We start from the raw sequence: 26303 nt of genomic DNA, 5'->3' as shown, positions 1-26303 counted from the left end.
GTAAAAAAGTGAAAGGAAAAAAACAAAATAAAAGGCGACCGCAAAGCCAAAACTGCGGTGCGTTCGTTAAACTTTCATGACCAAACATTAACTTAAGCTGGGAGGAGGAGAGCGGCTAGAGGGTTGGAAACCGGAGGGATAGCATACATTTCGGAGCAAGCAAACTGAGCTGTCATCATCAGAATCACCACAATCCCCCACGCCAGCAGCTAGTTTGTTATTTGTGATAAATAATTCAACGATCCACATCTCGGATCCCGATCCTGCCCACCCACTCACTTCAACTCCAGTTACCGTTACCGTTACAGTTATAGCTCCAGTTCCAGGACCCCCACCATCACATCTGTACACCACCAACCGAATAGCAACAATAACTATACCTTAGAGGATAAACGACATTTATAATCCAAAGTACAAAACGAATAGCCCCGAAATATCGCTGTTAACTAAAAGTAAAACAAAACCAAAAGCTAAACTATAAATAGTAACATATGGTATTATTATACACGCAACTCAAACAGATACGGAGTCATAGAGTCACATAACCTCAAAACGAGCAGGCGCATAACTAAACGAATTGAAACGAAAAGTGAGGAACGATAAGCAATACAAGCAGTGCTGTTGACTATTTTAGAGGCCACCTTTTAGATACCTTCACCCAACCTACGTTACTCAACCAAACACCTAAGAACCCACCAATATCGAATCGAAAACCTAACCTAAAAACCTAAAACCCAAAGCGACGGCGACGACGATGATGAACAGCCCCATGTGCGAGTGAGATAGCCAGCGGAAAAGGGAGAGAGCGAGTATAACACAACGAAAAGCAATTTATTTTTGTTTACGAGTCCGTGTGCCCGAGCCCTGGACTTGTATTAGTTAATGCCAAAAATCGAAGCGGAAGTTGCACCCACACCTGCACACTAGACGCACACAGTCACACATACTCAGCCGCCATGACAAGGCCAAGAATTGCAGCGGGCATTGCGGGGCCTTTCCGGCGGCAATAGCAACACCCTGAAAAAAAAACAAAAAAACGAAAGAAACAAAAACAAACGAAAAAAAGGGAAGTACCAGAAATATCCCCGAAACAACAACCACACGCTAGCGAAGGTGGCGCGAGTGGTTCGATGTGGTTCGACTTCGAGTTCGAGTGGTGCAGGTGGTGACGTGACAGCGGCGGCGTCGTGGGTCCAAGAAAATGCACGTTAAACACACTCAGCGCCGAGTCAGCGGTCCTGGAGCCTTCGGAACCTTTACCAACGATCAACGGTAGGCGTTTCCCCACTCACTTGCCATCCTTGTACTGTCCTTGTACTGTTGTTGTGCACGATGTACGTTGTACGTTGTACTGGTGTGGGAGAGGTCAGAGGTTGGCAGTCAGAGGGCAGGGTGTTTTCATCCTCATCCTTATTCTGATTTTGATTCGATCTCGATCTCCCACACCGCGTTGTACAGTTTTGAGATGAATGTATTTATGTTTCGTTTTCAATGTGATCACTGGGGTGGACCTGCATACAAAGTAAACTATGCCAAATAATATTTATAGAATAGAAATAGTCATAATTGGTTTACATTGTATAAAATAAAAAACTTGTCATACTTATCAAGACATAATATAATGATAAACATTCATATGTAAGCATTTAAATAATTTATTTTCAAAGTATTTTCAAACCAAAAATGTTTTTTTTTATCAAAAGGTGGTTATTTTGAAATGACTTTTAAATTTTGCTTAACTACAAAATTTAAAAAAAAATCCACCACGGCGTATGAGTAATATGTATTGACACCATGGCGTATGAGTTATATACAATGACCCCATGGCGTATAAGTGATTTTTTTTTTCATGTTTGAAGAGTGATAAAATCATTTGTACTATAAACCATTATAAATAAATCTTTAAGGACCCTACATTTTGAGGTCAGCGGTCCACCCTGGTAGTCCCGTTTTTTGTGTTGTTCGTTTTGTTTCGTTTCGTTCATTCCGTACCGTTATGTTCAATGTCTCTTTGTTTCGTTCTTTGTCTCTTGAGTTACCCTGTTATTGTTGTTGATGTTGTTGCTGCTGCCGCAATTGCTGTTGTTGTTGTTACTGTTCACGTTCATCTGTGTGAGTGTGTGAGTGAGAGTGAGTGAGTTGCCAAGTGCCCTTTTTTTGTTGGCCTGCTGTGAACTGATTTCCTGCTCCTGCCCCGCCCATCCACCGCCTCCCCCTTTTAAGGGGTCATCCGTCACTCCAGTCAATGCAATTACGTCGAAACTAGATTAAAAGTCAAGCCAGGCCGACAACAATGGGCAATCGCAATACGAATACAATGAATTGCATCGCTTGAGAATAGTGTCAAAGTACTTTAAGTGCAGTCGCACGCAGTGTTGCATACATTCAGGGGCCACTGTACATGTAATTGCAATCGTGTGAGTGGGCCAGTCTGTTTGTGGGTGTCTGTGTGTGTATGTGTGCGTGTGCCTCAATGAGCGGAAGCTTTCGCTTTTACTTCAATGATTAAACCACTGACCGAATTTCGACTGGCATTTGTGTGTGTTTGTATGTATCGATAAGCCGCATTCTTGTTGCCTCCCGCACACACACACACATAGCTTATTCACCGACACACACACATATACACACTCAGGATAACAGACAGAGACGGCGACAGTGAGTGAGTGAAGCAGAGGGCCCAGATAAGCTGTTCTTTTCTTTTGTGCCAAAAAGGAAGCCCGATGTTTCCAATTGAGCTAGTTCTAGTTCCACATTTCCATACACTCGACAGCAACAAAAACAAAAAACCCCCCAAACACACACATACATAGGCAGGACGACCCCCTAGTGTCTGTGTGCTTTGTGCAGTTAATTTAATTTCTTATCCCCCAAACGAATCTCATTTGAGTTATTTCCCGCTCAGTTTGTTAGTTTTCAGTTTTCCGTTTCGTTTCCTTCATTTCGTCGTTTATTATTTCCATTTTGTGAACTCGTCACGTGAATAACTTGGATTTATTTCGTGTCCTTGTCGTTGTTGTTTTGCAGAAAACTTTGCTTAAAAGTATGAAAAACGTTGAAAACAGAAAGTAAGAAAAAAGAAACCAACCAAAACTGAACCAAAAAACCAGATAAAAACCACAAACCGAAAATTTTGCAACTCACATTTGCTGTGGAGCGATCCTAGACATCATCTCTTTGAAGGTACCGCCGACCAACTTCCGAAAAATACTCCCCATACTTTCTCTCTCTATCTCTCTCTCTCTCTTTTTGTCTCTCAGTGTCTCTGCCTCTCTCTCTAATATATAGATCGTAGTCTCTGTATGGTACTTCTCCACTACTACTACTAATACTAACTACTTAACGTTACAATAACAACTGCAACACTGATATAAGATAAAAACACACATTTAATGCTACTAACTTTTCTGCTCGTTATTAGAAAACCACCCCCACCACCCCTTCTACCCTCCACCTGCAAGTTCTTAACTTTTGAGCTTCACCATTTTCTGGCTGCAAACAGAAAGTAAATTCATTAACTTTGATGCACTTTGCTAACTTGCCCGTTCGAAAAGAGTTTCGAATGCATCGCTTTAATGACTTTTTTCCCACCGTTCCCATTCTGAATGCTTAAGATCTTTAGTAACCCCGATTCCCATATATCACACACAAGTCGAATCAAAATTTATTTACAATTGGCATGTCAAATGGTTGTGATGTAGCATTTCTTTGTTTGTTGACTCCACTGATTTCCCTAACCAACCCCCAACTTTGCCCCCCGCAAGCCTGATTTATTAATTGCTCGGCTGTCGTTATAATTAATGGATAATTTGGCTGAATTCTGGTTAGCCGAAAATCGTGTTATTTATAGTTGAGCTAAGCTCTCATCGAGTTCTGTGTTCTGTGTTCATTTGCCCGTCTGACCAGCCGGAAATCTTTTGAAGTCAAAATTTAATTACTGCCTGTGCAGTGTATTTAAAATGGAATGGCATTTCCATACAAACGACATTGGATGAACCATTCGTAGCCTCTGTTTGTTATTGCGATGACCTTAAATGGGCCCAAACCGGAGAGTTTTCGAATGGCAAGGTCGTTTCGGAATCGTTCTTTCGATAAGGGAATTTTTTACAATAGAGAAATAGAAACAAAAACCATAAAATACAATAAAATATACGTTCTTCCCTAATTTACATTTCTTGAATTTGTTTAAGGAAAGTCGTAATCATCTAATTTATATTGCCTTTATGTTCTGATTCACTTTCCTTTATACAAAGAAGAAATCGTTAATATATATTTGATCAAATAAAATCCGCCCGACTGAACTGCCTCTGTAAATTGGCGCAATGGTAAACATTTGTGCACTAAAAATGGAAATTTTCGTAATTTGTTTACACGGAAATGTGTATCGAGTGGCATGTTTGGCAATTTGCTTTCAATTTTGTTTGATTTTGCTGGCGTTGGCAATTCGGTTCATGAGCAATAAAATGCATATTGAACGTTTTCCAAAATATTCCGGACCAGAGGCAATATCAAAAAATAGTTCAAGCGGTCAGCTTGAGTGTTCCAAAGTTCAAGACCGCAAAGAATATTCCACATTTGATGGGGTTCAGGGAAATTAGAACGTGGCGTGGCACATTTACATCTCCATTAAGACAAGTAGATCGATTGTAAATATAGTTGTGAATCCCCCCGTTTCGGGGGCTCACAGCTGCACTTGATTTAATATCGATGAACGAAGTGGAATGCAGGCAGGCAGCGACTCAATTACGTACGCCTTACGAATTTACGCTTAATGCCTTCAATTGGCTTTTGAATTATTAATTGAGGCACATTGTGTCTCAGTCGCGGGGCGGAGGGCCAGTGGCGATTTCGATGGCGGAAACCTGCTCCGCCAGACTCGTTTGGCCCCCAAATCCGAAGCTCTCGAGGATGGGGCGGCACATGCTACGATCTCCAGGGCTAATCCCCTGCCTAAAGGGCCACTCCAATGCGCCAAAGTTGACATTGGACATGGGCAGCACAAAGAGGCTACACGGAAAGAAATTATTAAGAAATAGTCTTGGTAACAGAGGAGGAGTTGGGAAATATATGTATGTAGCATAGCAACTAGAGATGCCTTTCTTTTTCATATTAGTAGATAGATAAAGCTTAAGATCAGAATCACAATAATATTGTTAAATTAATAATGAAATTATACATTTTTCTTGACAATTCATGGCCTTATGATATAGGACCGTGTAGATAGTTGAGGGTAAACTTTATAAAATTACTAAACAGAATATGCTAAGTTCATAAATACTTGTTTGTACAATAATAGTATTTTATGATGATATAGGGATGGAGTTATAGATCTTTAAAAATAGATAGATTTCTTATACGAACTTTAAGATAAAACAGATATGATATCTTATGGCCATATGATATAGGACCTTATAAATATTTGAGGGAAAACTTTATTATATTGGGATATAATTAAATTACTAAATAGAATATGCTAAATTCAAAAATATATTTTTTGTACAATAATAGTTTTTTATGATGATGGAATTATAGATCTTTAAAAATATATAGAGTTCTTATACGATCTTAAAGATACAACAGATACGATGACCATTATTATGGTAATAAAATAGTTCCTCAAATATATTTCTCCCAGTGCCGACAAGGTTGTCTTATTAGTTTGCTTAGCCCGAAAAGCTGGGCCCCGAAAGTTTGGCAAAGGGGCAAGGGCCACTTTTGACTGCAGCACTTGACAGGTGGCAAACACTCGATGCCGAGATGAAAAAGCCATCAGATAGGAGCCCCAGGCGCTGGAATTCCCCCGGGCTCTCGAAGCTTTCGCTTTGATTTCGGGTCTGATTTTGGCCCATCCCCATCGAAAGTGACTTTCGGGCAGATTAGGTCCGAGATTGCCAAAGGGGCCGCCACTCGGCAGCGGATGTGGATGTGCGATTGTATCTCGTTCGGTATCTGTGAAGTGCACACTCATCGGCTGAGCATTAGCGTGCAAATATTTGACATATTTACTTGTATTTGAACAAATGCCGATTTGATTCAAAATCCAATTCCGATTCCGATTCGGATTCGCATTCAAGTTTGAATCAAAATCAGAATCAGAATTGGTATAATTGCGCCACTGGCGTGAGGAAGGCTGCCTCTGCCTAATTGACCGAAATTGATTCGAGTCGATTCCGGGGCCTGGGAAATGCTGCTCTGTTTGCTCTGCACCATTTTCATGGGGAAGCCCTCTACTACTCCCCCCTCCCCACCCATTTTTCGCACTCAACTGGGAGCTGGGAATTTGAATCGGAATCGGAAAAGTTCGATGCACGCACACCGAGAATAGGGCTTCAATTGTTTTCCCTTTGTTCGGGGAATCAGGGGGCCTATCAGCTATGTCAATAATAGTTTGCCTCACGTTTGGTAGCTTTGATTGCTTAAAGGCACAGTGGGTCATAGTGCCATATTTAGCCATAAATAACTATAAAAGATAAGATATTTAAAAAGGGAAAATGAAGCTACTGAAATAACGGTTAGACACAAAAATCTAAAAATAAAACCGAAATTCGAAAACTAATTTAAGCCTGCCCACTAATATAAACTTTCTTTAGTAGTTCCCAAAAAAAAATCAAATATTTAAAAAGGGAAAATAAAGCTACTAAAATAAAGCTAGTCCGAAATTCGGAAATAATTTAAGCCTGTTTTCTAATAGAAATTTTCTTTAGTAGTTCCCAAAAATGCCAAATGGCACAGTGGGTCAACTCTCATTCCCCTATCATTTGTAAATAACCCATCCAGCTTCCGCTTTTTGGCCCCACCGTATCTGCTTTTTGCTCCCACGCCTTATCAGCCGTGTCCGTCTGTCGCAGCCTTATCTTATCTTGGCCCATTTGCTCATTTGATTTAGGGCACTTCCGCCGCCCACCGTGCGGAATGGTTTTCAGTACCATCTGGGCACGCGTTCCCAGCCATATATATATCTCTCTACCCCTATCTCCCATATACCGACCCGGTGTGTATCTGTATCCCTATCTGTATCTAGTTGTTACCGCTTGTGTATCTGTATCTGTATCTGTATCTGTACCTCTATCAGTGCTTGGCCTGCGTGCCGCCATACATTAATTTAGTTGAATTTTTCGCGCGATCAGAAACCAGATGAGCATGTCAACCATTGTATATAGATGTCTCTATAAATTGTATCACACATCGCGGTCACGATGGGCACTCGATATAGGGGATTCTACTTTTATTAATCTGAAAATTAAAACTAAACTAATCTTGCATTTATCTTTGTAATATCAGCAGCTTAAGTCACTTTTTATCTAATATTCTTGATGAAAATCAAAACTAAATTCATCTTACATTTATCTTAAAAATATCCCCATTAAAAACGGCTTAAATAATATTTCTTAACAGCTTAAGTCACTTTTTATCTAATATTCTAGTTGATGTCACGATTAAAGCCGCTTGAATCAATTTGAAAGTAATGATCACGCTTCATCTAATATTTTTACGAAAGTCACGAGACTTGTTGAGTCAGTAATTTCTAGATTAAGTCATACTTTATCTTTTCTTAGCCGTTAAAAATCTGTAATATAAATCCGTACTTATGTATCCTACTATATCAAGTGTTCTCTGTGCGATGAACTCACAAAACAAGCCGGGAATGCGATACTCCTCCACCTCTAACAACCCCCTTACCCCTCACATGTTGCACAATCAATATTTATAATTAAGAATTTTCTTTGTTTGTCTCGCGGTTTTCCACTCACTCGCACACACTCTCTGTGCTTCCTGAACCTCCGATGCTTGCTTGCCAATTTGAAATAGATAAATTTGAGTGTTTGCCAGCGCCGCTGGGCATTTACATTTTGCTTTTGAAACCCGGTACTCATTGAAGTCTCCTCTTTTATTCCTCACCGACTGCTCCTCCATCAGTGCGAGTCGCGACAACTTGTGCCCGGATAGCCAGCAGCATCAGCAGCAGCGGCACTCGCACTCCCATCAGCACTTGGTGCGCCAGTCTCTGGTGAGTCTCAGCAACGGCCAGCCGGCGGACAGCGTATCGCTGCTGCGGGCGGGCGATGATCAGCATTTGCAGCAGCAGCAACATCAGCAGCAACAGCAACATCAGCAGCAGCAGCAACATCTGCAACGACAGCGCAGCAGTCGGCTCTCCACGAGCGGCATCTCCAAGCAGAATTCCGGGGACAGCAGGAGCGGCCTGCGAATCCTCGACAGCAGCCACAGTCCCGTCAGCTGCGGCACCCAGAGCGTCTCCAGCACCGGTGGCCAGTCGGCGCTCTACGATGCCTGCCACGAGTACTCCAGGAGCTTGAGTGCAGCGGCCGCTGAAGGAGCTCAGGGGCTGCTCAAGGGCCACCACTACAGTGACCAGCAGTTGGCCCAGCCGGAGCCGGAGCCAGAACCGGATCCGGAAAGGGATAGGGATCGAGATAGAGAGCGACGCCACCTGACCAACCTCAATCTCAACCTAAACAGCGAGTACGACTACAGTGGCAGCGACAAGCAGCAACTGGTCAACGAGACGTACATCTTCAAGTGCATCGCCAACAGTCCCTCGTTCCTGCGCACCAACAAGATCAAGGAGCAGTCCAAGAAGCTGCGCAATCTCTCCCTGAAAACGCGCACGGCCAAGAAGAAGGGTCAGATTATCTCCAAGTCGAACGCCGTGTCGGATAATTCGCTGCATCCGGGTGATAAGTACCTGAACTTGTATCTGGTGGAGAAGAAGCACTCGCTGCAGCCGCAGGTGGCCTCCAGTTCCAGTCCTCATCCGCCGCAGGCCTCCTCGGCGCCGGCCAGCTCCTCATCCACCTGCTCGCGGGCACCGCAGTTGCCTGCCTTGTCCGCTGTTGCAGCGCGGCAGCAACAGTTGCTGCTCAACGGTTCGCTGAAGGGCAGGCAAAGGGGATCGGTGAGGAGCGAGAGTGGAAGCGGGAGCAGCCACACCATTCCGGCGACGGGCAAGAGTCCGCCGGTGCCGCACTCGCTGGCGGCCAAGATCAGCGGAAGCTCGGCCAGCGGCAGCAAGAACTGCAATTTGCTCAGCGCCAGCAGCAACTCATGCCACAAGCTGCATGCCCAAGCCCAAGGAACGGGAGCAGGATCAGGATCAGGATCAGGACACGCGGCGGCCGCTTCGCCCAAGAGCTCGGTCAGCAGCAACGGGCATCTGAACAAGTACTGCCTCACCGATCTCACGCGCCGCAAGGCCGAGTTCAATCGCCAGCTGAGCGCCCCCACGGACTACACGCACCACTCCTCCAGCAACGGATCCCAGCAGGAGGGCTCCTCGGAGGCCAACGAGGGCCACGAGCCGGTGGGCGAGTCCACCATCACCGTTGCCAGCGCAGGGGTCTCGTATCCGCATCCGTACTCGTATCCCCACTACCACCACCACGCCGCCTCCTCCTCGGCCACTGCGCCCGCCAATCTCAAGGCGTCGCTGCAGCTGCACAGCTTCGGGGGCCACCATCCGTGTCCTTATCCGGCCAGGCCCACGTCCACCTCGTGCACCAACAGCTTCAACCGGCGACACATTCGGCGGCACAAGAGCAAGCTCGGCGATCGGTGAGTACAAGTACACGGAGAGAAAAATATTCTTTTTTAATTTAATACTTAACTGGAGTATAAATTGGGATGCGGTAGCATTACTGCACCGAAAAAAATGATCATATAAACTAAACTATTTGAAAATTAAATCCAAACTATTGATTTTCAAATATATTTTAATCAGATGAGTATTTAATTAATACTTTCGCCAGTTAAGTATAAACATTAATACTACAGAGTTCAAATTTTATATTATTCAGACGTAATTCAATACCACACTTTTATTCTGGGCCTAAAATATTTTTAATACAAATAATTCTTGATAAATTATTGTTTTTTTTTTTTGGGTGAAGTTTAAATTAATTTTTGCATCATTCCTTTATTATTTTAACAATTTTGTAAATTGGAATATAATTTAAGAAGTGCTTTTTTTAAAGCCTATTTTTTAAATTTTGAATATTTTTTTTAGTGTCTTCAATATGTTTGTTTAAGATTTAAGTTTCTAAAAGGTATTTCTATTAAACAAATCACCATCATAAATTTCCAATGCAATCAACCCGGAAATTCAAAAGATTAGTATTTATTATAATTTTACTTATCAAGAACCAAGTTATTTTCAAGCAAACACAATAATCTAAATAGTTTGTTACAATGTTAATAATAGCCCCAGTCATAATTGAAATAATTACTCTTTCTATGGGAATACAGCCAAGAATTTGCATTAATAAAATACAAAAAAAAAAAACACAAAAACATTCCTAAAATAAGAAGTCAATAAATAAAAGGGGATTTCTGAGTCTACAACGACCTTTTCCTCTGTCTACCCAATTCCCCGAAAAGAGAGCGATCCGATCCATTCAAGACATTACCCCAGCTTACAAGTGGGAATTACGCGTATGCAAAGCGTCTGGCCGTCTCTTACCGGTTTTTTTGAGTGCTTTTGTTCGCTCTGCTTATCGCCGGGCATTTGCATAATTCCATCGTCGCAGACCGAGATTCCCACTCCGACCTGCCTTTCGTCTCAGTTCGCGCAATAAACTTCTAATGGTCGTCGAGCAGTGAACTCCACATTTGAGCGGATCGAAAGTTAAAACGCCAAAAATCAAGGGGTTCAAAATTCTTCAATCGGTGTGTGTTAAGTGTTTTTATTTAAAAAAATTAAGAAAATATAATTTGATAAATTTCCAAAGAATTTTAAAAAGCGATAAGAGAATAAAAAAACTCTGGCAAGGTTAAACGTGCCTTGAAATAACTTAAAAACTTCCAATGCTTCAAGTTGCCTAAGTAAATATCAAAAATTTACATTTCTCTGCTGTCGTTTTAATTTCAAGCTTTGAATAATCTTGTTGAAAATGGGACCCTCTTGAACAATCGTCTGTCATTGTGTGATTGCAAATCGTAATTGAATCGATAAACGCGCTTTCGAGATATGGGCGGCCAAACGGAAAAGCGACGCGGAAAAGCGGATCCATTATCAGTTTGATTGTGAGGGATAAAGTAAACAACGCTTCAATCGGTCCGTGTGAATAGCATAATTCCATAATTTGTCGACAAATTGAGACCGAGATCTAGACCCAGACCTGGATGCTTCCTCCTTCCACGACCAGTGATATCAAAACCGAACCGAATCCCCCGGAGAATAGAATACATTTGCATAAAATCCAGACACATTTCGCGGATCATTTGTTTATGTTCCATTCGCTGTTTACTGTTTTCGGATAGTTTTCGCCCGTTTTATCGACTCGTGTACATTGTTGTATTGTGTGTGGTGTGGTTTTATTGGCATCAATTTTTGTGAAGACAGCCCGGCCAGGCAGCGAATTACAAGCAGCCATAATTTGCGTCGTCGGTCGTCGCGAAATCAATTAAAAGGCAGCACAAATTCGTTATTTATTTATTGTGCAACGGCCGCGGGGTTCAGAACAGGTTATCAAGTCGCCGCAGCATCAGCAGCAGCTTAATAAAAGTCTGGCAAAAAAAATAGTAGTAGAGAAACGGAAAAGAAAAAAGATAGAAAAACAAAGATACAAACCAGCGTCAAGTGCACGGTGTCAATATCTCAATTATTTAATTAGGCAATTGCCAGCCAATTTCGGGCTATATCTTTTTCCCCCTTCTCGGAAGCAAACTGCAATTCCTGAAGCAATTGATATTCGAGGTAGGAACAAGCACAGAAAGTAAAAATAAAGAATATACGATCTACAATACCCACCCACCCCTCTTTTGGGGTCTCGAGGACGTCCCGAACCGACCCGATTCGATTCGTTCCGATTTCAATTCCGAAAAGAGCTACGAAGCCACGACGATCTGGTCTCGTTTTCGTTTTCGGAGTGTTTGCCGGCGATTTGCAGGCGGTTTGCGAGCGGCAACCGCTAGTCGCAAAAAGTTTGCCGCTGTAATCACTCCAAGTACCCGGTTCTACTCTATATAGCGCCGCACTTCTCCAATTCTCCGTTCTGTTTGTGAGTCGAGTCATCAAATCAGCGAAAAACATCTGCTCCAGCACGTTTCCCAGTTGCCAAGGGATAGTTCTATTTTATAGATGCAAAAAGCATCTAACAAAAATACTGTGAAGTGTACCGAAGTGAGATAAATTTCAAAACCACAATTAAGAAATGTACCCATCAAAAGTGATTCGATTTGATTTGTGTAATGCAATAGTCGGTTTGGCGGTTGGTGAGCCGAGCCACCATAACAATAACTAATAAATTCATTAGGCTAATGCCAATGGCGGCCAAGATTAAATTAAATCAGCTTCATCAGGCTTAATTAAAACGAAACTTTCCCATTTAAAAGTACACTCAATTGAGTGTGAACAGGCGAAAGAGAGCGGTAATAATAGAAGCACAGACACAATTACGAAAAGTATTATAAATATCAGTACGAGTAACCGTGACGCGAAAGCCGAAACCGAAACTGAAAACGAAACCAACGTAACCACGAGCACGCGTCTTTAACAATAGGAATAGGTCCGCCGTGAACGTGAATAATATCCGTACCACGCGATTTGTCGTTCAGTGTTCGGTGTTCGGTATTTAGTATTTTAGTGCCCTCAGTGTGTTTGCTGCTCCAAAAAAAACGCTAGTGATAATAAAAACATACAAAATACCTAGAGGGGCAGGCTGCCCACAGGGGGATTCCAGTCCAGTTTCCAGTTTCTCGGGCTGCCGCCCCGGAAAACCTTGACAATCACCATCTAGCGGGCAAGGTGAGGGCAGCAGCCGTCGCTCCGATTCAACCTGCATTGTGCGTGTGCCGCAATTAAAAATAAACAAAAATATAGCAGAAAAACTGGATAGTTTCGCAGATCGAAAGTTGGAATACCCTGCAGGGAAATCAATTAAGTTTATGTCGTAAAGTGAGCATTTACTGGACTTTGAAATCGTTTGGCTAATTATCTTCAAGATAGAAAATAGATAAAATAGATAGAAAATACGATCTAAATTAAAAAGAATCGTTTGGGAACTTAAGATCAATATGAGATAAATGCGTATAAGCGGTTGCTATAAATACAATATCCATTAAGATTTTTATGTTGGCTTAAAAGTTTTCTAAAGACTAGGATTTTTAGAAATATTAGATAAAGCGTTTAGGATTTTTAAACAAATGAACTATATTCAGTTTAAAACGTTTTTTTCAGTTTTAAAAATGGCCCTATACATTTTAGGTGTAATCTGTATATTAATTTAAAAAATTTTAGGTCGAGTGTTAAGAACCTTTAAACTAATGAAATATATTCATATCAATATTCCTCTTAACTCTCTCAAAAAAAAACTTTAAAAAACATTAAATTCAACAATAAAAAAATTTAAAAAGATACCAAAAACTGTAGCACCCACAAGAAGCGTATACGTAATCAATAAAACCGGTGCGTTTACCGCCAGCCGACCATCCCGCCCACCTTGACACCCCATCTGCGTAGTTTCACTTTCATTTTAGGCGCATAATTTTCGTGTAACGGAATTTTTTGAGGCAGCACTTCCGTGTTCACAGACTGCGATCTCTGATCCGATCTTTCCAATGCCATTTCAGACTGCTGAGCGGGGATAGTGAGGAATCGGTACGCTGCTCCTACTGCTCGGTGCTGAATGTGAACGAGAACGACCTGCGCATTTCGTTCGAGAACACCTGCACCGACTCGCTGGTCACCGCTTTCGATGATGAGGCCCTGCTAATATGCGACCAAGGAACCGAAATGGCAAGGACAAAGGTTTTATATGTACTACTAGGACGGGACATAAAGCGATCCTTATAATTGCTAGACTCTGACCTTGACTGCTAACCAGGCAATTTGTTTGGAACCTCTTAAAGACTAATGAGATTCTAATCCCCACCCACAGGTACACTTTGATGACGTGTCGTTGTACGGCACTCCGAAAGAGGAGCCCATGCCCAACATACCGATCGTTTCGGAAAAAGTCTCTGCGAATTTCCTAAAAAGTCAATTGCAATCATGGTTCCAGCCGACGGACAACCGACTGGCCATGAAACTGTTTGGCAGCCGAAAGGCACTGGTCAAGGAGCGCATACGTCAGAAAACTTCCGGGCATTGGGTCATACACCCGTGCAGTTCATTCAGGTGGGTTTTGGTTATTAAAAAATAAATAAGATACTTAAGAAATCCCCTTTTTCTATAGGTTTTACTGGGACCTTTGCATGCTTTTATTATTAGTAGCAAATCTTATTATCCTGCCAGTCGCAATATCATTCTTCAACGATGATCTGAGCACACGATGGATTGCCTTCAACTGCCTAAGTGATACTATTTTTTTAATAGATATTGTAGTCAATTTTAGAACAGGTAATGCACACACTAAACCGAGCCAACTAACTAACAACAAAAAACCCCCTTCCGAACCCAAAACCCCTTCCAAAAAAAATAAATCTGGTACCCATAATTACTGCGAACCCCCATGCTTAACCGACAAAACATTTTCGACCGAATATATGATTTCAGGAATTATGCAACAAGACAACGCTGAACAAGTAATATTGGATCCAAAGCTTATAGCTAAACACTATTTAAGAACTTGGTTTTTTCTCGATTTGATTTCGTCGATACCGCTAGATTATATATTTTTAATTTTCAATCAAGTAAGTCAATGTATTTAAGAAACAGTACGCAACATTTTAATTTAAGATTATGAAATTGCAGGATTTCTCTGATTCTTTTCAAATCTTACATGCCGGACGAGCCCTGCGCATCCTGCGCCTGGCCAAGCTGCTCTCCCTGGTGCGACTGCTCCGCCTTTCCCGCCTCGTGCGCTACGTGTCCCAATGGGAGGAGGTCTATGTGAGTACACCCGGCTCATTTTGGCAACGCTCGATTGTTTAGTTCCTTTAGTTTCGTTTCGTTTCGTTACCGTTTCATCTTTAGTTTGCATAACAAAGTACTTACTGCCCCTGGTTTTCAGTTTTACGACACATTTGTACGATATATACACAGAAAAGATGATATTATATTTAAATATGTAAATCATTCCGACCCTTTTGATGTAGTATAATTTAAAATACCTATTCAGAACTGATGAGAAATAATGAATCCCCAAAACTTAAAAAATAACTGTCTCTCAAGTTCAAATATTTTTTTTACATTTTTTCTGTGTATATATTTGTTACCGTCTTCCGTTTCGTCATTACCTTTTCCGTTTTACTCCAGGGATCCTTGGTCCCTGAGCTACCCCCTCTTCAGTTCCAATTTCCCTTTCGTTTGCTCCAAATTCTCGACCGTAAGATCAGCATAAATACTCGTTCACTCCACTCCACAAAAACAGATTCGAGGATCTAGGTTATATCTAGGCAACTGCAGTTAGGCTCAGCACAGTGGTCAGTGGTCAGTGGTCAGTGGTCAGGGGAGTATTTTAACGGTATATCCCCGAAGTGCTCACTTTTCTTTGTTACATGTGTACGTACATGTGTGTGGCATTAAAAGTACTTTAATTGTGGATGGCGCGCAGAAATGTTCAAACTATGTATTTTCTTTGAGTTGTTATATCTGGAACCTCTGTGTCTATGATTTCCGTTAAACGTTTAAATCCTTTGCGTTCGATTACCAATCGTTTTGTTTACCAAGTATGATATACCTCCTCCTCAAACCTATGTGTGTCTATAAAGTCAATCAAAAAAAAAACATAGAACCAGACAATCGCTGTACCATAAGCCAACTCAGTTTGTACATTATACAGTTTTGTGACCCCCGATGTTTGTTTCGTGTTGTGCGCCTGCTGCGCTTCGGGTCCACCAGACCAGATCCAGAATAATCCCCCAGGCCGATTACTGCAAGAACATACAGACCTATCTCTCACACCCACACACACACCCGACATATTCGCAACACACACTCAAATCGAATCGAAAATGTATACCAACATATATATATTTTTTTTTGGGTTTTTCTCAAACCATCTGACGCGCTCGCTAAGCTTGAGAACTCGTTTCACTTGTGCCGCGGGAAGATTCCTTTGCTTTCTTTCACATTTCTTCAGTTGAGTCTACGATTTATCGCTGTTTTGTTGTTCTGATATTCTATATTCGATTTCCTATTCATTTTCTTGCCGACTTTGAAGCACTCAAATCGATATTCTTCATTGCACTTTGTACAACTCTTTGAACTTCTTTGAAGGCATTTCCGCAACTCAAGGGTTGGGGAATGTTTTTACCCTATATCTCTATCCAAAAATCAGAATTCCCACTCCCACTTCCCTTAGTTCCCACCCCCTACCCACACCACATCCCTGAGATACGTACAGCTCCTTTAGACCTTTGTAAGACATTGCCTAAAATTGGAAACCACCGTATATTATGATTTATGTTTATTTTGTTTTTGATGCGCTCAACTTAAGCGATGAAAAGAAAAGTATTCTGCTAAATGCGACTAACAAACTAATGATGCTTATGAAAATCGGTTCAAGAACAACCAACAAAACAAAAATAAAATAAACAAAACAATACAAAAATCCAACCTAGCTGAATCAGGGCCTAAAATACATGTGTATATATGGTTTTTAGATTCTGCAGAATCTACAGAAAAAAAGTGCTGATCGCAGAGGGAGAATGAACAGAAAAGACAAAGATGGCTTGACAAAAAGCAACCTAATTCTCAAGGTAAACCATCCAATAAAAAGTAACAACCCAAAAATCAAAATCAACAACACAACAACTTCAGTATATATTGAAAAACAAAAACCAAAAGCCTTGATTGATTGATTGAAATTATGATTATGTATTATTGGTGCAGCATAACTCACTTTTTGAGGAATGTTTAAGCCAAAATTGAGTTTTAGTGCATAATTTCGTTCGATTGTTCGTTCGTTCGATTGTTCGTTGATCATGTTTGCTTGATTTTAATGTTCGTTCGTTCGTACGTTCTGTAAATTTTCTAAGACTGCCTTTTTTACATATTGATTGATTGATTGATTGATATTGCCATACATAATCTCTATTTCTCATTTGATGCATAATGAAAATCTCGTTGAAACGATTAAGAAGAAGAGAGTCTAGCCCAAAAGCAGCCAACGAAAAAACATGTTTTTCATTTACAAATCTTCGGTGCGAAATCGAAGCTCTTTTCATGCTCTTCACACGACGTAGAATCAGTCAAAAGGATAATGTAATATATTTCGCTAGATTCCGTAGATTTTGACTCCATGCATGAGCATGATCGGAAATCCTATCGTACCGCTATATCTATCAATGTGAACCGCAGATTAGCTGGGTTAGATACATATCGCTGCGAAGAGCATGAAAACGCCACAGATCTCAGGATATATTACGGATTTGAAGTGTATAGTGTGTTGAATGCTTTTTGCTTTAAAGAGACGAAGCAGCACAGTTCCAAATAATACCACTGTAAAAACACCAACAAATCTGCACTATACTATATAGTATGGCTGATGCTGCTTTCGCTTTAGGTTTTAGGTACTAGATCCGCCGGACACAAAGACACACATTCAATATAGTCAATCGATCTGAAGCAGGAAAACTGATCCAACGACCAATCAGATCGAACACGAACACTGTACTATATATAGCCACATACTACTCGTATTCTATAGCATACATTTGTGGGCCCGTGCCAAACGCTTTCCACATATCCTAACCTATATCGTATCTATCGTACTCAACTTAACCTCACTTTGATTGACACTCTGTTCAATGCTTTCTGCTTTTGTGCTGCGCGCTTTCCGCTCGAACTCTCTCTTGCTCTCTCTCCAACTACACAGAGAAAAAAAGTTTATTACGGATTATTCAATATGATTTTAATAAAATTAAATTAGTACTTACAATTTTTTAAATACTTTGCATTTTTAAATGACATAATTTAAGATCCTGCCAATCTGTAATGATATATTTCTCTGTGTAAAAATACAACTCTTTTTTGCTGCCTCTGCTACCGTTAATTGTTGTTTGGTTACTGTTACTGGTTTGGTTTTGGTTTCTCTGATTTTTTATTTTCTCAGCCTCCTCTTCCTCTTCTGTTGTACAAAAGATTTCAGCAGGAGTGCGAAAACAAAATGAGTGACACCCACACACACACATGTACACGCACACACGCAGCTACAGCCACTGAATTCTTGAATGCAACTACCGTTATTTTATTATCTCAATACCGCTCCCTTGCTCTCTCTTTCTCTCTACCTTACTCTCAAGCTCTCTGTTCCTGCTCTTGCTGTATGTTTTCGTTTACCGTTCGTTTAATTTCCGTTCATTTCTTGTGTACAGTTCCGTTGGTTTGTTTACCGTTCCTTTACCCGATTTACGTAGTTCAATTACAATTACTAACAACTGCGAAAGTCAGACAAACAAAAACGCTTTCATTGTAAAATACGAGTTTCGATTTCGATATTTTGAACGTTTGAACGGCTTAGTGTCCATAATTATGTTTAACAAACGTAAAACAAAACAAACAAAAAATGAAAAAAAAACAAACAAAAGTAAAGATGAGCACTTGTACCATAATCTAGAAGCTGATTTTGCACCTATTCGAATTGTAGAAATGGTTTGAATTTGAATTTGAATTGATTGAGTTTTGAATTGATTGCTCAGGTTGTACACTGTACACAAAAGTACACCCAGTACACCGGACACTGTTGTATTGCCTAACACTAGACTAATCTTATCTTATTTTATCTTATCGGATGTACTACGTATGGTACATCGCCTCCGAACCGCTCTGCTCCGATCCGATCCGAAGATCTGGAGACCGAGGATTACGAGTATGCAACGGATAGCATACTTATCGGGCAGAGTGGGGGAGATTGAGTAATTTCTTGTTTAATGGCTGTGGTTTGGTTTTATTTTAGTTGCTTTGATTGGCATATCGCAATAACTGTTATATTTACTACCGGTAGCTGGAAACGCCAAAGATGTCACCAAGTTGCAAATAAATTTTTCCAAGTTCCAAGTTTCATTTCCTCGTTTGGGTTTTCTTTCTCTCGTTTACTTGAGACATTTGGTTTTATATATGTGGAATTCACACCCATATGTAACACACGCATACACACTTGAAAACACCCACACATGGACACAGACACAGACACACACACATATACACAAACACACACACACGAGCGGTGTTGGGCCTTGCTTGATGAGCACCCTTTTTGATTGAACTCTCTGGTTGCAGTTCCTCAATATGGCCTCGGTCTTCATGAGGATCTTCAATTTAATTTGCATGATGCTCCTGATCGGCCATTGGAGTGGTTGCTTGCAGTTCTTAGTGCCAATGTTGCAGGGTTTTCCATCCAACTCCTGGGTCTCCATCAACGAGTTGCAGGTCGGTCCAGATCGGTAAAATCCCCTTTAGCTGGTATAGGCTATCTAAATGGGCTGTTCCATTACAGGAATCGTACTGGCTGGAGCAGTATTCGTGGGCATTATTCAAAGCCATGTCGCACATGCTATGCATAGGCTACGGCAGGTGAGTTATTGCCTCTATCTACTTGGTTTACCGGTTAAACGCCCCATTTACTACTGTCCCTATCTACTCTTTGTTTGAAATTACCTTTGTAAGGCCTAAGAATTACCTTTATTTTAACCAATTACTGTAGCAATAATAGATTATTAAGTTATTTTCACAATCTCCTTGGATTACTGGTTAAGCTCTCAATTTACAACTGTCCCTATCTACTCTTTGTTTGAAACGACTCTTTAAAGGTCTAAGAATTATCTTTACTTTAACAAATTACACTAGCAACGGTATAAGTTATGAATTTATTTTCCCTATCTTCTTGAATTGCTGGTAATCCAACCCAATTTACTACTGTCCGTATCTACTTTTTAATTTAAAAGTCTAAGAAAGACCTTCAATTCAAAAAAATCACACTAGCAATAGATTAATATTTGGAATCTTTGTACAACGTTTCTAACTTATTTTGCTTCTTATTAAAACCCCTGTTCTCTTCCCCCAGATTCCCACCTCAATCACTGACAGACATGTGGCTAACGATGCTGTCGATGATATCCGGGGCCACCTGCTACGCATTGTTCCTCGGCCACGCGACCAATCTCATCCAGAGCTTGGACTCCAGCCGGCGCCAGTATCGCGAGAAGGTCAAACAGGTGGAGGAGTATATGGCCTATCGCAAGTTACCGCGCGACATGCGACAGCGCATCACGGAATACTTCGAGCATCGGTACCAGGGTAAATTCTTCGATGAAGAGTTGATACTTGGCGAGTTGAGCGAGAAATTGCGCGAGGATGTCATCAACTACAACTGCAGGTGGGCGATCTGTCACTATTCAGTGATTTTTCAAATGTTTCTTCTTTCAGCCGTTAATCGTAGTATAGTAGTATACTGTAGGATTAGTAATTTTCATATATATCTTGAATTATAACTAATAAAACTTTTATTATTCTACAGATCCCTCGTGGCGTCAGTGCCTTTTTTTGCTAATGCCGATTCGAATTTCGTTTCCGACGTAGTTACCAAACTGAAATACGAAGTTTTCCAACCAGGCAAGTGTTTCCATTTCTTGAATTATTAACTGTTAATTAAAGTAATTATTTTTCTGTCTCTTTCAGGTGATATTATCATAAAGGAGGGTACGATCGGTACTAAGATGTACTTCATACAGGAGGGCGTGGTGGACATTGTCATGGCCAACGGCGAGGTGAGGATAAATCAAGAACTCCTGGCATTAAATCCCTGACTGATGATCAATTTATCCCCACAGGTTGCCACCTCACTATCGGATGGCTCTTACTTCGGTGAGATCTGTCTGCTGACCAATGCGCGTCGTGTGGCCAGCGTGCGAGCCGAAACCTATTGCAATCTATTCTCGTTGAGCGTGGATCATTTCAATTGCGTTCTGGATCAGTATCCGCTGATGCGCAAGACCATGGAGACTGTGGCCGCCGAGCGGTTGAACAAGATTGGCAAGAATCCAAACATAATGCATCAGAAGGACGAGCAGCTGAGCAATCCGGAGTCGAACACGATTACGGCTGTGGTGAATGCCCTGGCTGCCGAGGCGGATGACTGCAAGGATGAGTAAGTTGGCTAGGGAATAATTAAGTAACTAAATATTTTGAAAACATAATGAAAGTCACTATATTACTTCATAGCACTAGTCACTATATTATGACAGCAATATCAATCGATTTTAAGCAGTGATGGCCAGCAGAACGCGTTTCTGCTTTACAGCGTACGTGTGCGTCGAAACGCTAGCAGCGCAGCGGCAGAGAAACTGCCTCTTCTGGCCACCACTGTTTTAAAGCCACAGGTTTCCTAAAAACTTTTACAAACAGGCAAATAAATCATTATAGGCAAACTTTTTTAATCTCTTATATGGAAAAAAGTTTCTTTTACTTATATTTATTTATTAGAAAAAATTATTAAAATATAAAATCCCTTGCTAATTATTTGAACTCCGTTTCAGTGACATGGATCTCAAGGAGAATTTACTGCATGGGTCAGAGTCGAGCATTGCTGAGCCGGTGCAGACGATACGTGAGGGTCTCCCGCGGCCGCGGAGCGGGGAGTTCCGCGCCCTGTTCGAGGGCAACACTCCATGACACTGAGGAGCGACGACGGGCGGTGCCGGCGGGCACCGGGCATCCATCTGAGCCAGCGGTTCGCTGGACACTCACTCACCCAAACCCACACCCATACCCCCCACACACACACACACACACACTGCGTATATAATAATTTAGTAAAAGGAACCCCAAGACGCGATAAGAGTACACTAAAAAAAGAATCAATTTATGGTAGACACTCTATATATGCAATTGCGATTTAGTAGAAAACGTATTAAAAACAAAAAAATCCAAAAAAAGATAAAAGAATTACACAAAAAATGTCCTCAATAATTATTCATAATTTCAGCTCCGCTAACTGTGATGACTTTAATATAAGAATCGAAAAAAATTAACAAAAAAAGAGAAAACGAGTACATACAGAGATAAATTATACGATAGAGAGAACTCAGCAACAGCCAGCAGACAGATCAGAAAATCACAACCCACAGACATAGAAGATTTGCCACCCCACACAATACACTCCACAGACCACACACACCAAATACTGACATATAAAGTAAATCTACATATAAGTTTTATGCCCACGATATTGTAACGATAACGAAGTGAATAGACTTTTGAATTGCTACATAGGCGTTAGTCCTATGGACCTACAACCAGAACACACAACCACACGCGAGCAGGTCAAAGGGTGACAGGAATCAGGCATCAGGACATCAGGCACATGGCATCAGGAGGCAGAAGAATACAGTCAGTCAGACAGACATGCATCCACTTATGATAAAAAACGAAGCGAAGCGTTACAGCATACCAAAACATATTTATGCGCGTAGCTATTATGTACTCGAGCAACCAACAAACAAACAAAACAACCAACAATTATGTATTATTGCGATTATATAGCATATTTAAATACGCATTGCAAAAACAAAGGGAAAACATAACTCAGCAATATACAAAAGAAGAAAAAACAACCCAAGAAACAAAAAAAAGTATTTAAGCAAATTTAACGAATGCGCATTAGTAGTTGAACTATTAGTTTTTCACTCACTAACAAACAAAACACCACTCGACACACAACGTAGTAGAGAAGCCTCAACAAATTAAAAAAAACAAATGAAAAAGATATGTTAAAAACCAACCTCAGGGTGCCGTCGTTTCAGCGGTCACCAAAAAATAACAAAAAAAAAAAATAAGAACAGACAAGAAACCAACTATATACACACCATATATATATACAAAACATAGACAATGTTGTCTTTTATAGGGAATTGTTAAAGCGCCTCAGTTACATTTCAAGTATTTATTGCGGGCCTGCCGCCGAGCAAGATCATGATTTTCCATTCAGATTCAGAATTTCCGTTCGAGATACAATATTTAGTTGCCAGCGAGATCTCTGCGGCAAGTGGTTCGCCGCTGAGTCCTTGTTTCTTTTACTTTCGGACATAAATCAGGCGAGGGACAGCGACTTGTTGAAGGATTTATGTAACTTAGTATTTTATTACACGTAAACTAATAAAACGAAAGCAGAAGGACAGCGTTTGCCTTAAAATAATACGTTAACGAGTTTTATTAATCTCAAAATGGAAACATAAAAGAAACAATTTGACATTCCATGCCAGGACTTAAGGTTTTCAACGGTCTCGATAGTAGTATTAAACAGTAAACTAGGAAAATGATCAATATAAGCCTATGCGGTGATGCAACGACGCACCCAACCGGAGTCGATCAGCGACTTGTTCAGATTCACAATGGGCCCTTTGCGTTCTGGATCGACTAGCACAAGATAGGCAGTGTTGTTCTACAAAAGCAAAATGGTTATAAGCTTTCTACGTTCATTAACGACTCACCTTAATAGCCTCAACCTGGGCGTAAAGTCTGCGACAGGTAACCATTCTGTAGAAGATGTTAACGGCCTCTGCGGACCACACAGGTGCCTTCAACTGAGTTACAAAGGCCAATCGACCGGGCAAAGACTGCGGCGGCAGCATGGCAAACTCCTTTAGCAGAAACTTGACATCCTTGTGGCTCACGCACATAAAGTCCCCAGTGTCGACCATCTCCACCTCGATTGTCATCCCTGTGCTATTGGGCCGGTACCTCACCACTTTGGCCCTTTCCCACTTGCCCCATTTGTTGGAGCGCACAACGCAAAGATGATCTGTGGTTATCAAGCACAGCGGCATGGTGTACTTTTCCGAATCACGACTCTCGTAAAACATTCTAAGGGAAAAATGATAAAAGTTCATATTTTATAGCTATAATATCTCATAGAAACGTTTAGCTTACTGCATGTTGGAGCTCAGGGCACTATAGTCATGATACTCCTCGTTATATATCCAAAAATTGAAGTTGTGTGGATTGTCCACCTTCACCAACTGCACTTCCAGGCGCTGATCCAACTTGATATTGGTTTCAACATTGCTAACAGGTAGCTTAAAATCAAAACGAACCGCATCCACAGGATAGTCAAGGCCCAGAACTCGTTCATCCTGAAAATAGGAAGCGGGGATTAAATAAGTTAAATGCAATATTTAAATTAAGATTTCTCATACCACAGCATAAGCTGGAATGGCATTTTCTTCGTCGCCATCATCGGAAGACTCGTAAGCGAAGAAGGGCTCTTGGGGTCCAAGAGGCTTGCCAATATCCTCCTGAATCTCGGTTTTGGATATAATATTATTATGGGGCTGGGAAACCGGCTCCATTTCGAGCACCACTGCCTCGTCTTCCTCATCTGAATCTAAAATTTCGATTATAGGTATGGAGTTCTGCTCTCCCTCTTCCGAGCTAAAAGGATCCTTTACGAATTCCTCCTCATCAGAGTCGTAAATCTCATATTCCTGCTTCTCTATGTAACCAGTGGGCGCAGCATCCACAGTGAGGTTTTCGAAAGCTTCCACCAATTCCTCGGTATCCTTTTCCAATTCTCTAATCTTAACAGGAGATGGAGGCCTTGCAATGTTCGGTGTTTGATGATTTTGCTCCTTTAAGGGCTCCGGTTTCTGGAAGTTCTCCATCTGATTTACCCTTTTCAACGGTTCAGGATTTCTTGAATGTACAAAAGAGTTTTCTTGCGGTCTGGGAGTGCTCTGCGGATAAGCATATTGGATTGGATTAATTGGATTCATCAGGAACAGAAGAAATTGATAGTACTGCAGGGTGTAGTAACTATACAGCACCTGCTGCTGTCCTGCGCGGATCAGGGCGTCAATATTCTCAAAGACCATCGGTGTGTGGACGGGAGGAGCCATCAGTCGACTATAATTGGGATATGAAATGGGAACGTAATGGTTGTTGGGTCGCTGATAAGTTCGGGACGGCATGTTTCGTTGACTCATTTTGGGCACAGCGTTTATAAAGTTCAAATTCGAAGGCTGCGAGGGGAAGCAATACTTTGGTTTGTGGTTCGGTCGACTTCTGGCCCTCAAAGAGGGCTTCTTTTGGCCATTAACCAATTGCTGAATGTGCGCCGATTTTTCGGTGGTCACTGCAGTTACCAAGGCCATAGTTCCGTGGCCCATTACCTGGTAATTGATATTGGTATTAGAATATGTATAGTATATAGTGTATAGTATATAGTATATAGTGTACCTACCCTAACCGTATCCGGAATAGAGCGCAGGAAGGATTCGGCATCCTTGAATCCCAGCTTCATGTAGGGAACATTGCAGCCTTCTTCGCTGCGATAGTCGCGCATCAGCTTCTCTATGGTCATTCTTCCCGGCGAGGAGACCACCAGCGAGTGCACCACCTTCTTCACGAGGCTCAACATGCCGCGATCATCCATGCTGAACAAATGTATATTTCAAATCGCACAAATAAGTTTTTGTTCCCCGGAATTTCACAAAAATATTGATCGCGGCCACGCTTCAAATTAGAAAGTCCAGCTAACTGTAAATTAGGGTTGCCATCGAACATGTTTTAAAACTATCGGTTACATTTGTGATATTTTTAGTTAGGGTATTCCATAATGATTTAAAAAAGCTTAATCATTACTGTTAATACATTTTCAATGTGGTGTAAATAGCTTTCACATTTTACCGATCTCAGAACATGTTTTTTTTATTTTTCTTTCTTTAAACTAATGGTAAGGTAAGAGCAACTAATTTTAATTTAAAGTAACCGATTTATAGTATTAACAGTTAAATCCTGTTTGTTTTGGCAGGTAAATAAACAAAATACTTAAACATAATAACATAAAAATATCCGTAACAAAACTAAATACCATTACTGCTCTATTAAATTTTAAGCCATGACATGAACCACAACTATATCGCCAACGCAAGACAAAAATAAATTATCGATAGGACAGTGCTGCCAGACTGGCAAACCGTTTGTTGCCGCGACTTTTAAATTCTGTTGTTTTAAAACAAATATTTGTAAAAGTAAATAAAATAAAAGAAATTACCAGATAACACAGTGCTCTTTCTAAAAAATGTGAACTATTTGTACATCAGATATTGGTCCATTAATATTGCCATTTATTTAATATATAGAGTACTGGGTTGGCGCCACTTTTAAAACCGGTTGTGCCATATGGCGGTGTTGGCTTTCGTTTCAGTTGCTGTTTTTTATGATTCAATGTAATTCTATACCCCCGACAGACGTCCTTCCTTGTGAAACTCAAGTAGCCAAAGGAAGCTACAAGTTCAGCGTAAGTTCAACTCACATGTGGGGCTTGATATGGAAGACCACCGGCAAATGGCATGTTTTTCGGGCTCGGGTTGTGTTTTAATCGTTGACTACATAATATTTCCATACC

The 26303-nt window shown here is 41.0% G+C and overlaps 2 protein-coding genes and 1 long non-coding RNA gene across 14 annotated transcripts; 1 reads left to right on the top strand and 2 right to left on the bottom strand.

Moving 5' to 3' along the window:
- The first annotated feature begins 107 nt into the window (after positions 1-107).
- Ih (hyperpolarization activated cyclic nucleotide gated potassium channel Ih) lies at positions 108-22769 on the top strand. Of its 12 annotated transcripts, none has more exons than XM_044393318.2 (15): positions 108-1272; positions 7918-9573; positions 13588-13753; positions 13896-14134; positions 14193-14356; positions 14513-14649; positions 14711-14848; positions 16564-16659; positions 19181-19330; positions 19398-19474; positions 19965-20276; positions 20418-20512; positions 20579-20667; positions 20731-21047; positions 21436-22769. In XM_044393318.2, exons 1-15 carry the CDS (start codon positions 1202-1204, stop codon positions 21569-21571), a joined length of 3843 nt encoding a protein of 1280 aa, XP_044249253.1. In that variant the 5' UTR covers positions 108-1201; the 3' UTR covers positions 21572-22769. The 12 variants fall into 12 exon arrangements, with proteins under 12 accessions (XP_044249253.1, XP_044249252.1, XP_070068369.1 ...); XM_044393317.2 differs by having other exon boundaries at positions 14696-14848; XM_070212268.1 differs by having other exon boundaries at positions 13588-13765.
- Positions 10853-11904, bottom strand: LOC138912255 (uncharacterized). The gene is made up of 3 exons (XR_011417759.1): positions 11768-11904; positions 11588-11692; positions 10853-11523 (listed from the first exon to the last, which is right to left on the bottom strand). It is a non-coding gene; the product is annotated as an uncharacterized lncRNA (long non-coding RNA).
- Positions 22770-22989: 220 nt separating the features above from the next.
- Positions 22990-25450, bottom strand: tej (tejas). Its single transcript, XM_017142512.3, has 6 exons — positions 25137-25450; positions 24721-25065; positions 24094-24630; positions 23828-24030; positions 23389-23761; positions 22990-23339 (listed from the first exon to the last, which is right to left on the bottom strand). The coding sequence occupies exons 1-6, from the start codon at positions 25326-25328 to the stop codon at positions 23229-23231; spliced, it is 1761 nt and encodes a 586-aa protein (XP_016998001.2). The 5' UTR covers positions 25329-25450; the 3' UTR covers positions 22990-23228.
- Between the last annotated feature and the right edge of the window lie 853 nt (positions 25451-26303).

The sequence above is a fragment of the Drosophila takahashii genome, chromosome 2R (assembly GCF_030179915.1).
Source record: "Drosophila takahashii strain IR98-3 E-12201 chromosome 2R, DtakHiC1v2, whole genome shotgun sequence".
Taxonomy (NCBI): Eukaryota; Metazoa; Arthropoda; class Insecta; order Diptera; family Drosophilidae; genus Drosophila; species Drosophila takahashii.
The sequence above is the reverse complement of the archived record's forward strand: the minus strand, read 5'-3'. Positions and strand labels throughout refer to the sequence as shown.

Coding starts and splice junctions, on each gene's coding strand:
- Ih (XM_070212267.1), top strand. CDS start 1,202: ATGCACGTTAAACACACTCAGCGCCGAGTCAGCGGTCCTGGAGCCTTC. Junction 14,849..16,563: donor CCCAATGGGAGGAGGTCTAT/GTGAGTACACCC, acceptor TATGGTTTTTAG/ATTCTGCAGAATCTACAGAA. Junction 19,331..19,397: donor TCTCCATCAACGAGTTGCAG/GTCGGTCCAGAT, acceptor GTTCCATTACAG/GAATCGTACTGGCTGGAGCA.
- tej (XM_017142512.3), bottom strand. CDS start 25,328: ATGGATGATCGCGGCATGTTGAGCCTCGTGAAGAAGGTGGTGCACTCG. Junction 25,066..25,136: donor CTATTCCGGATACGGTTAGG/GTAGGTACACTA, acceptor ATCAATTACCAG/GTAATGGGCCACGGAACTAT. Junction 23,340..23,388: donor CCCAGGTTGAGGCTATTAAG/GTGAGTCGTTAA, acceptor TTGCTTTTGTAG/AACAACACTGCCTATCTTGT.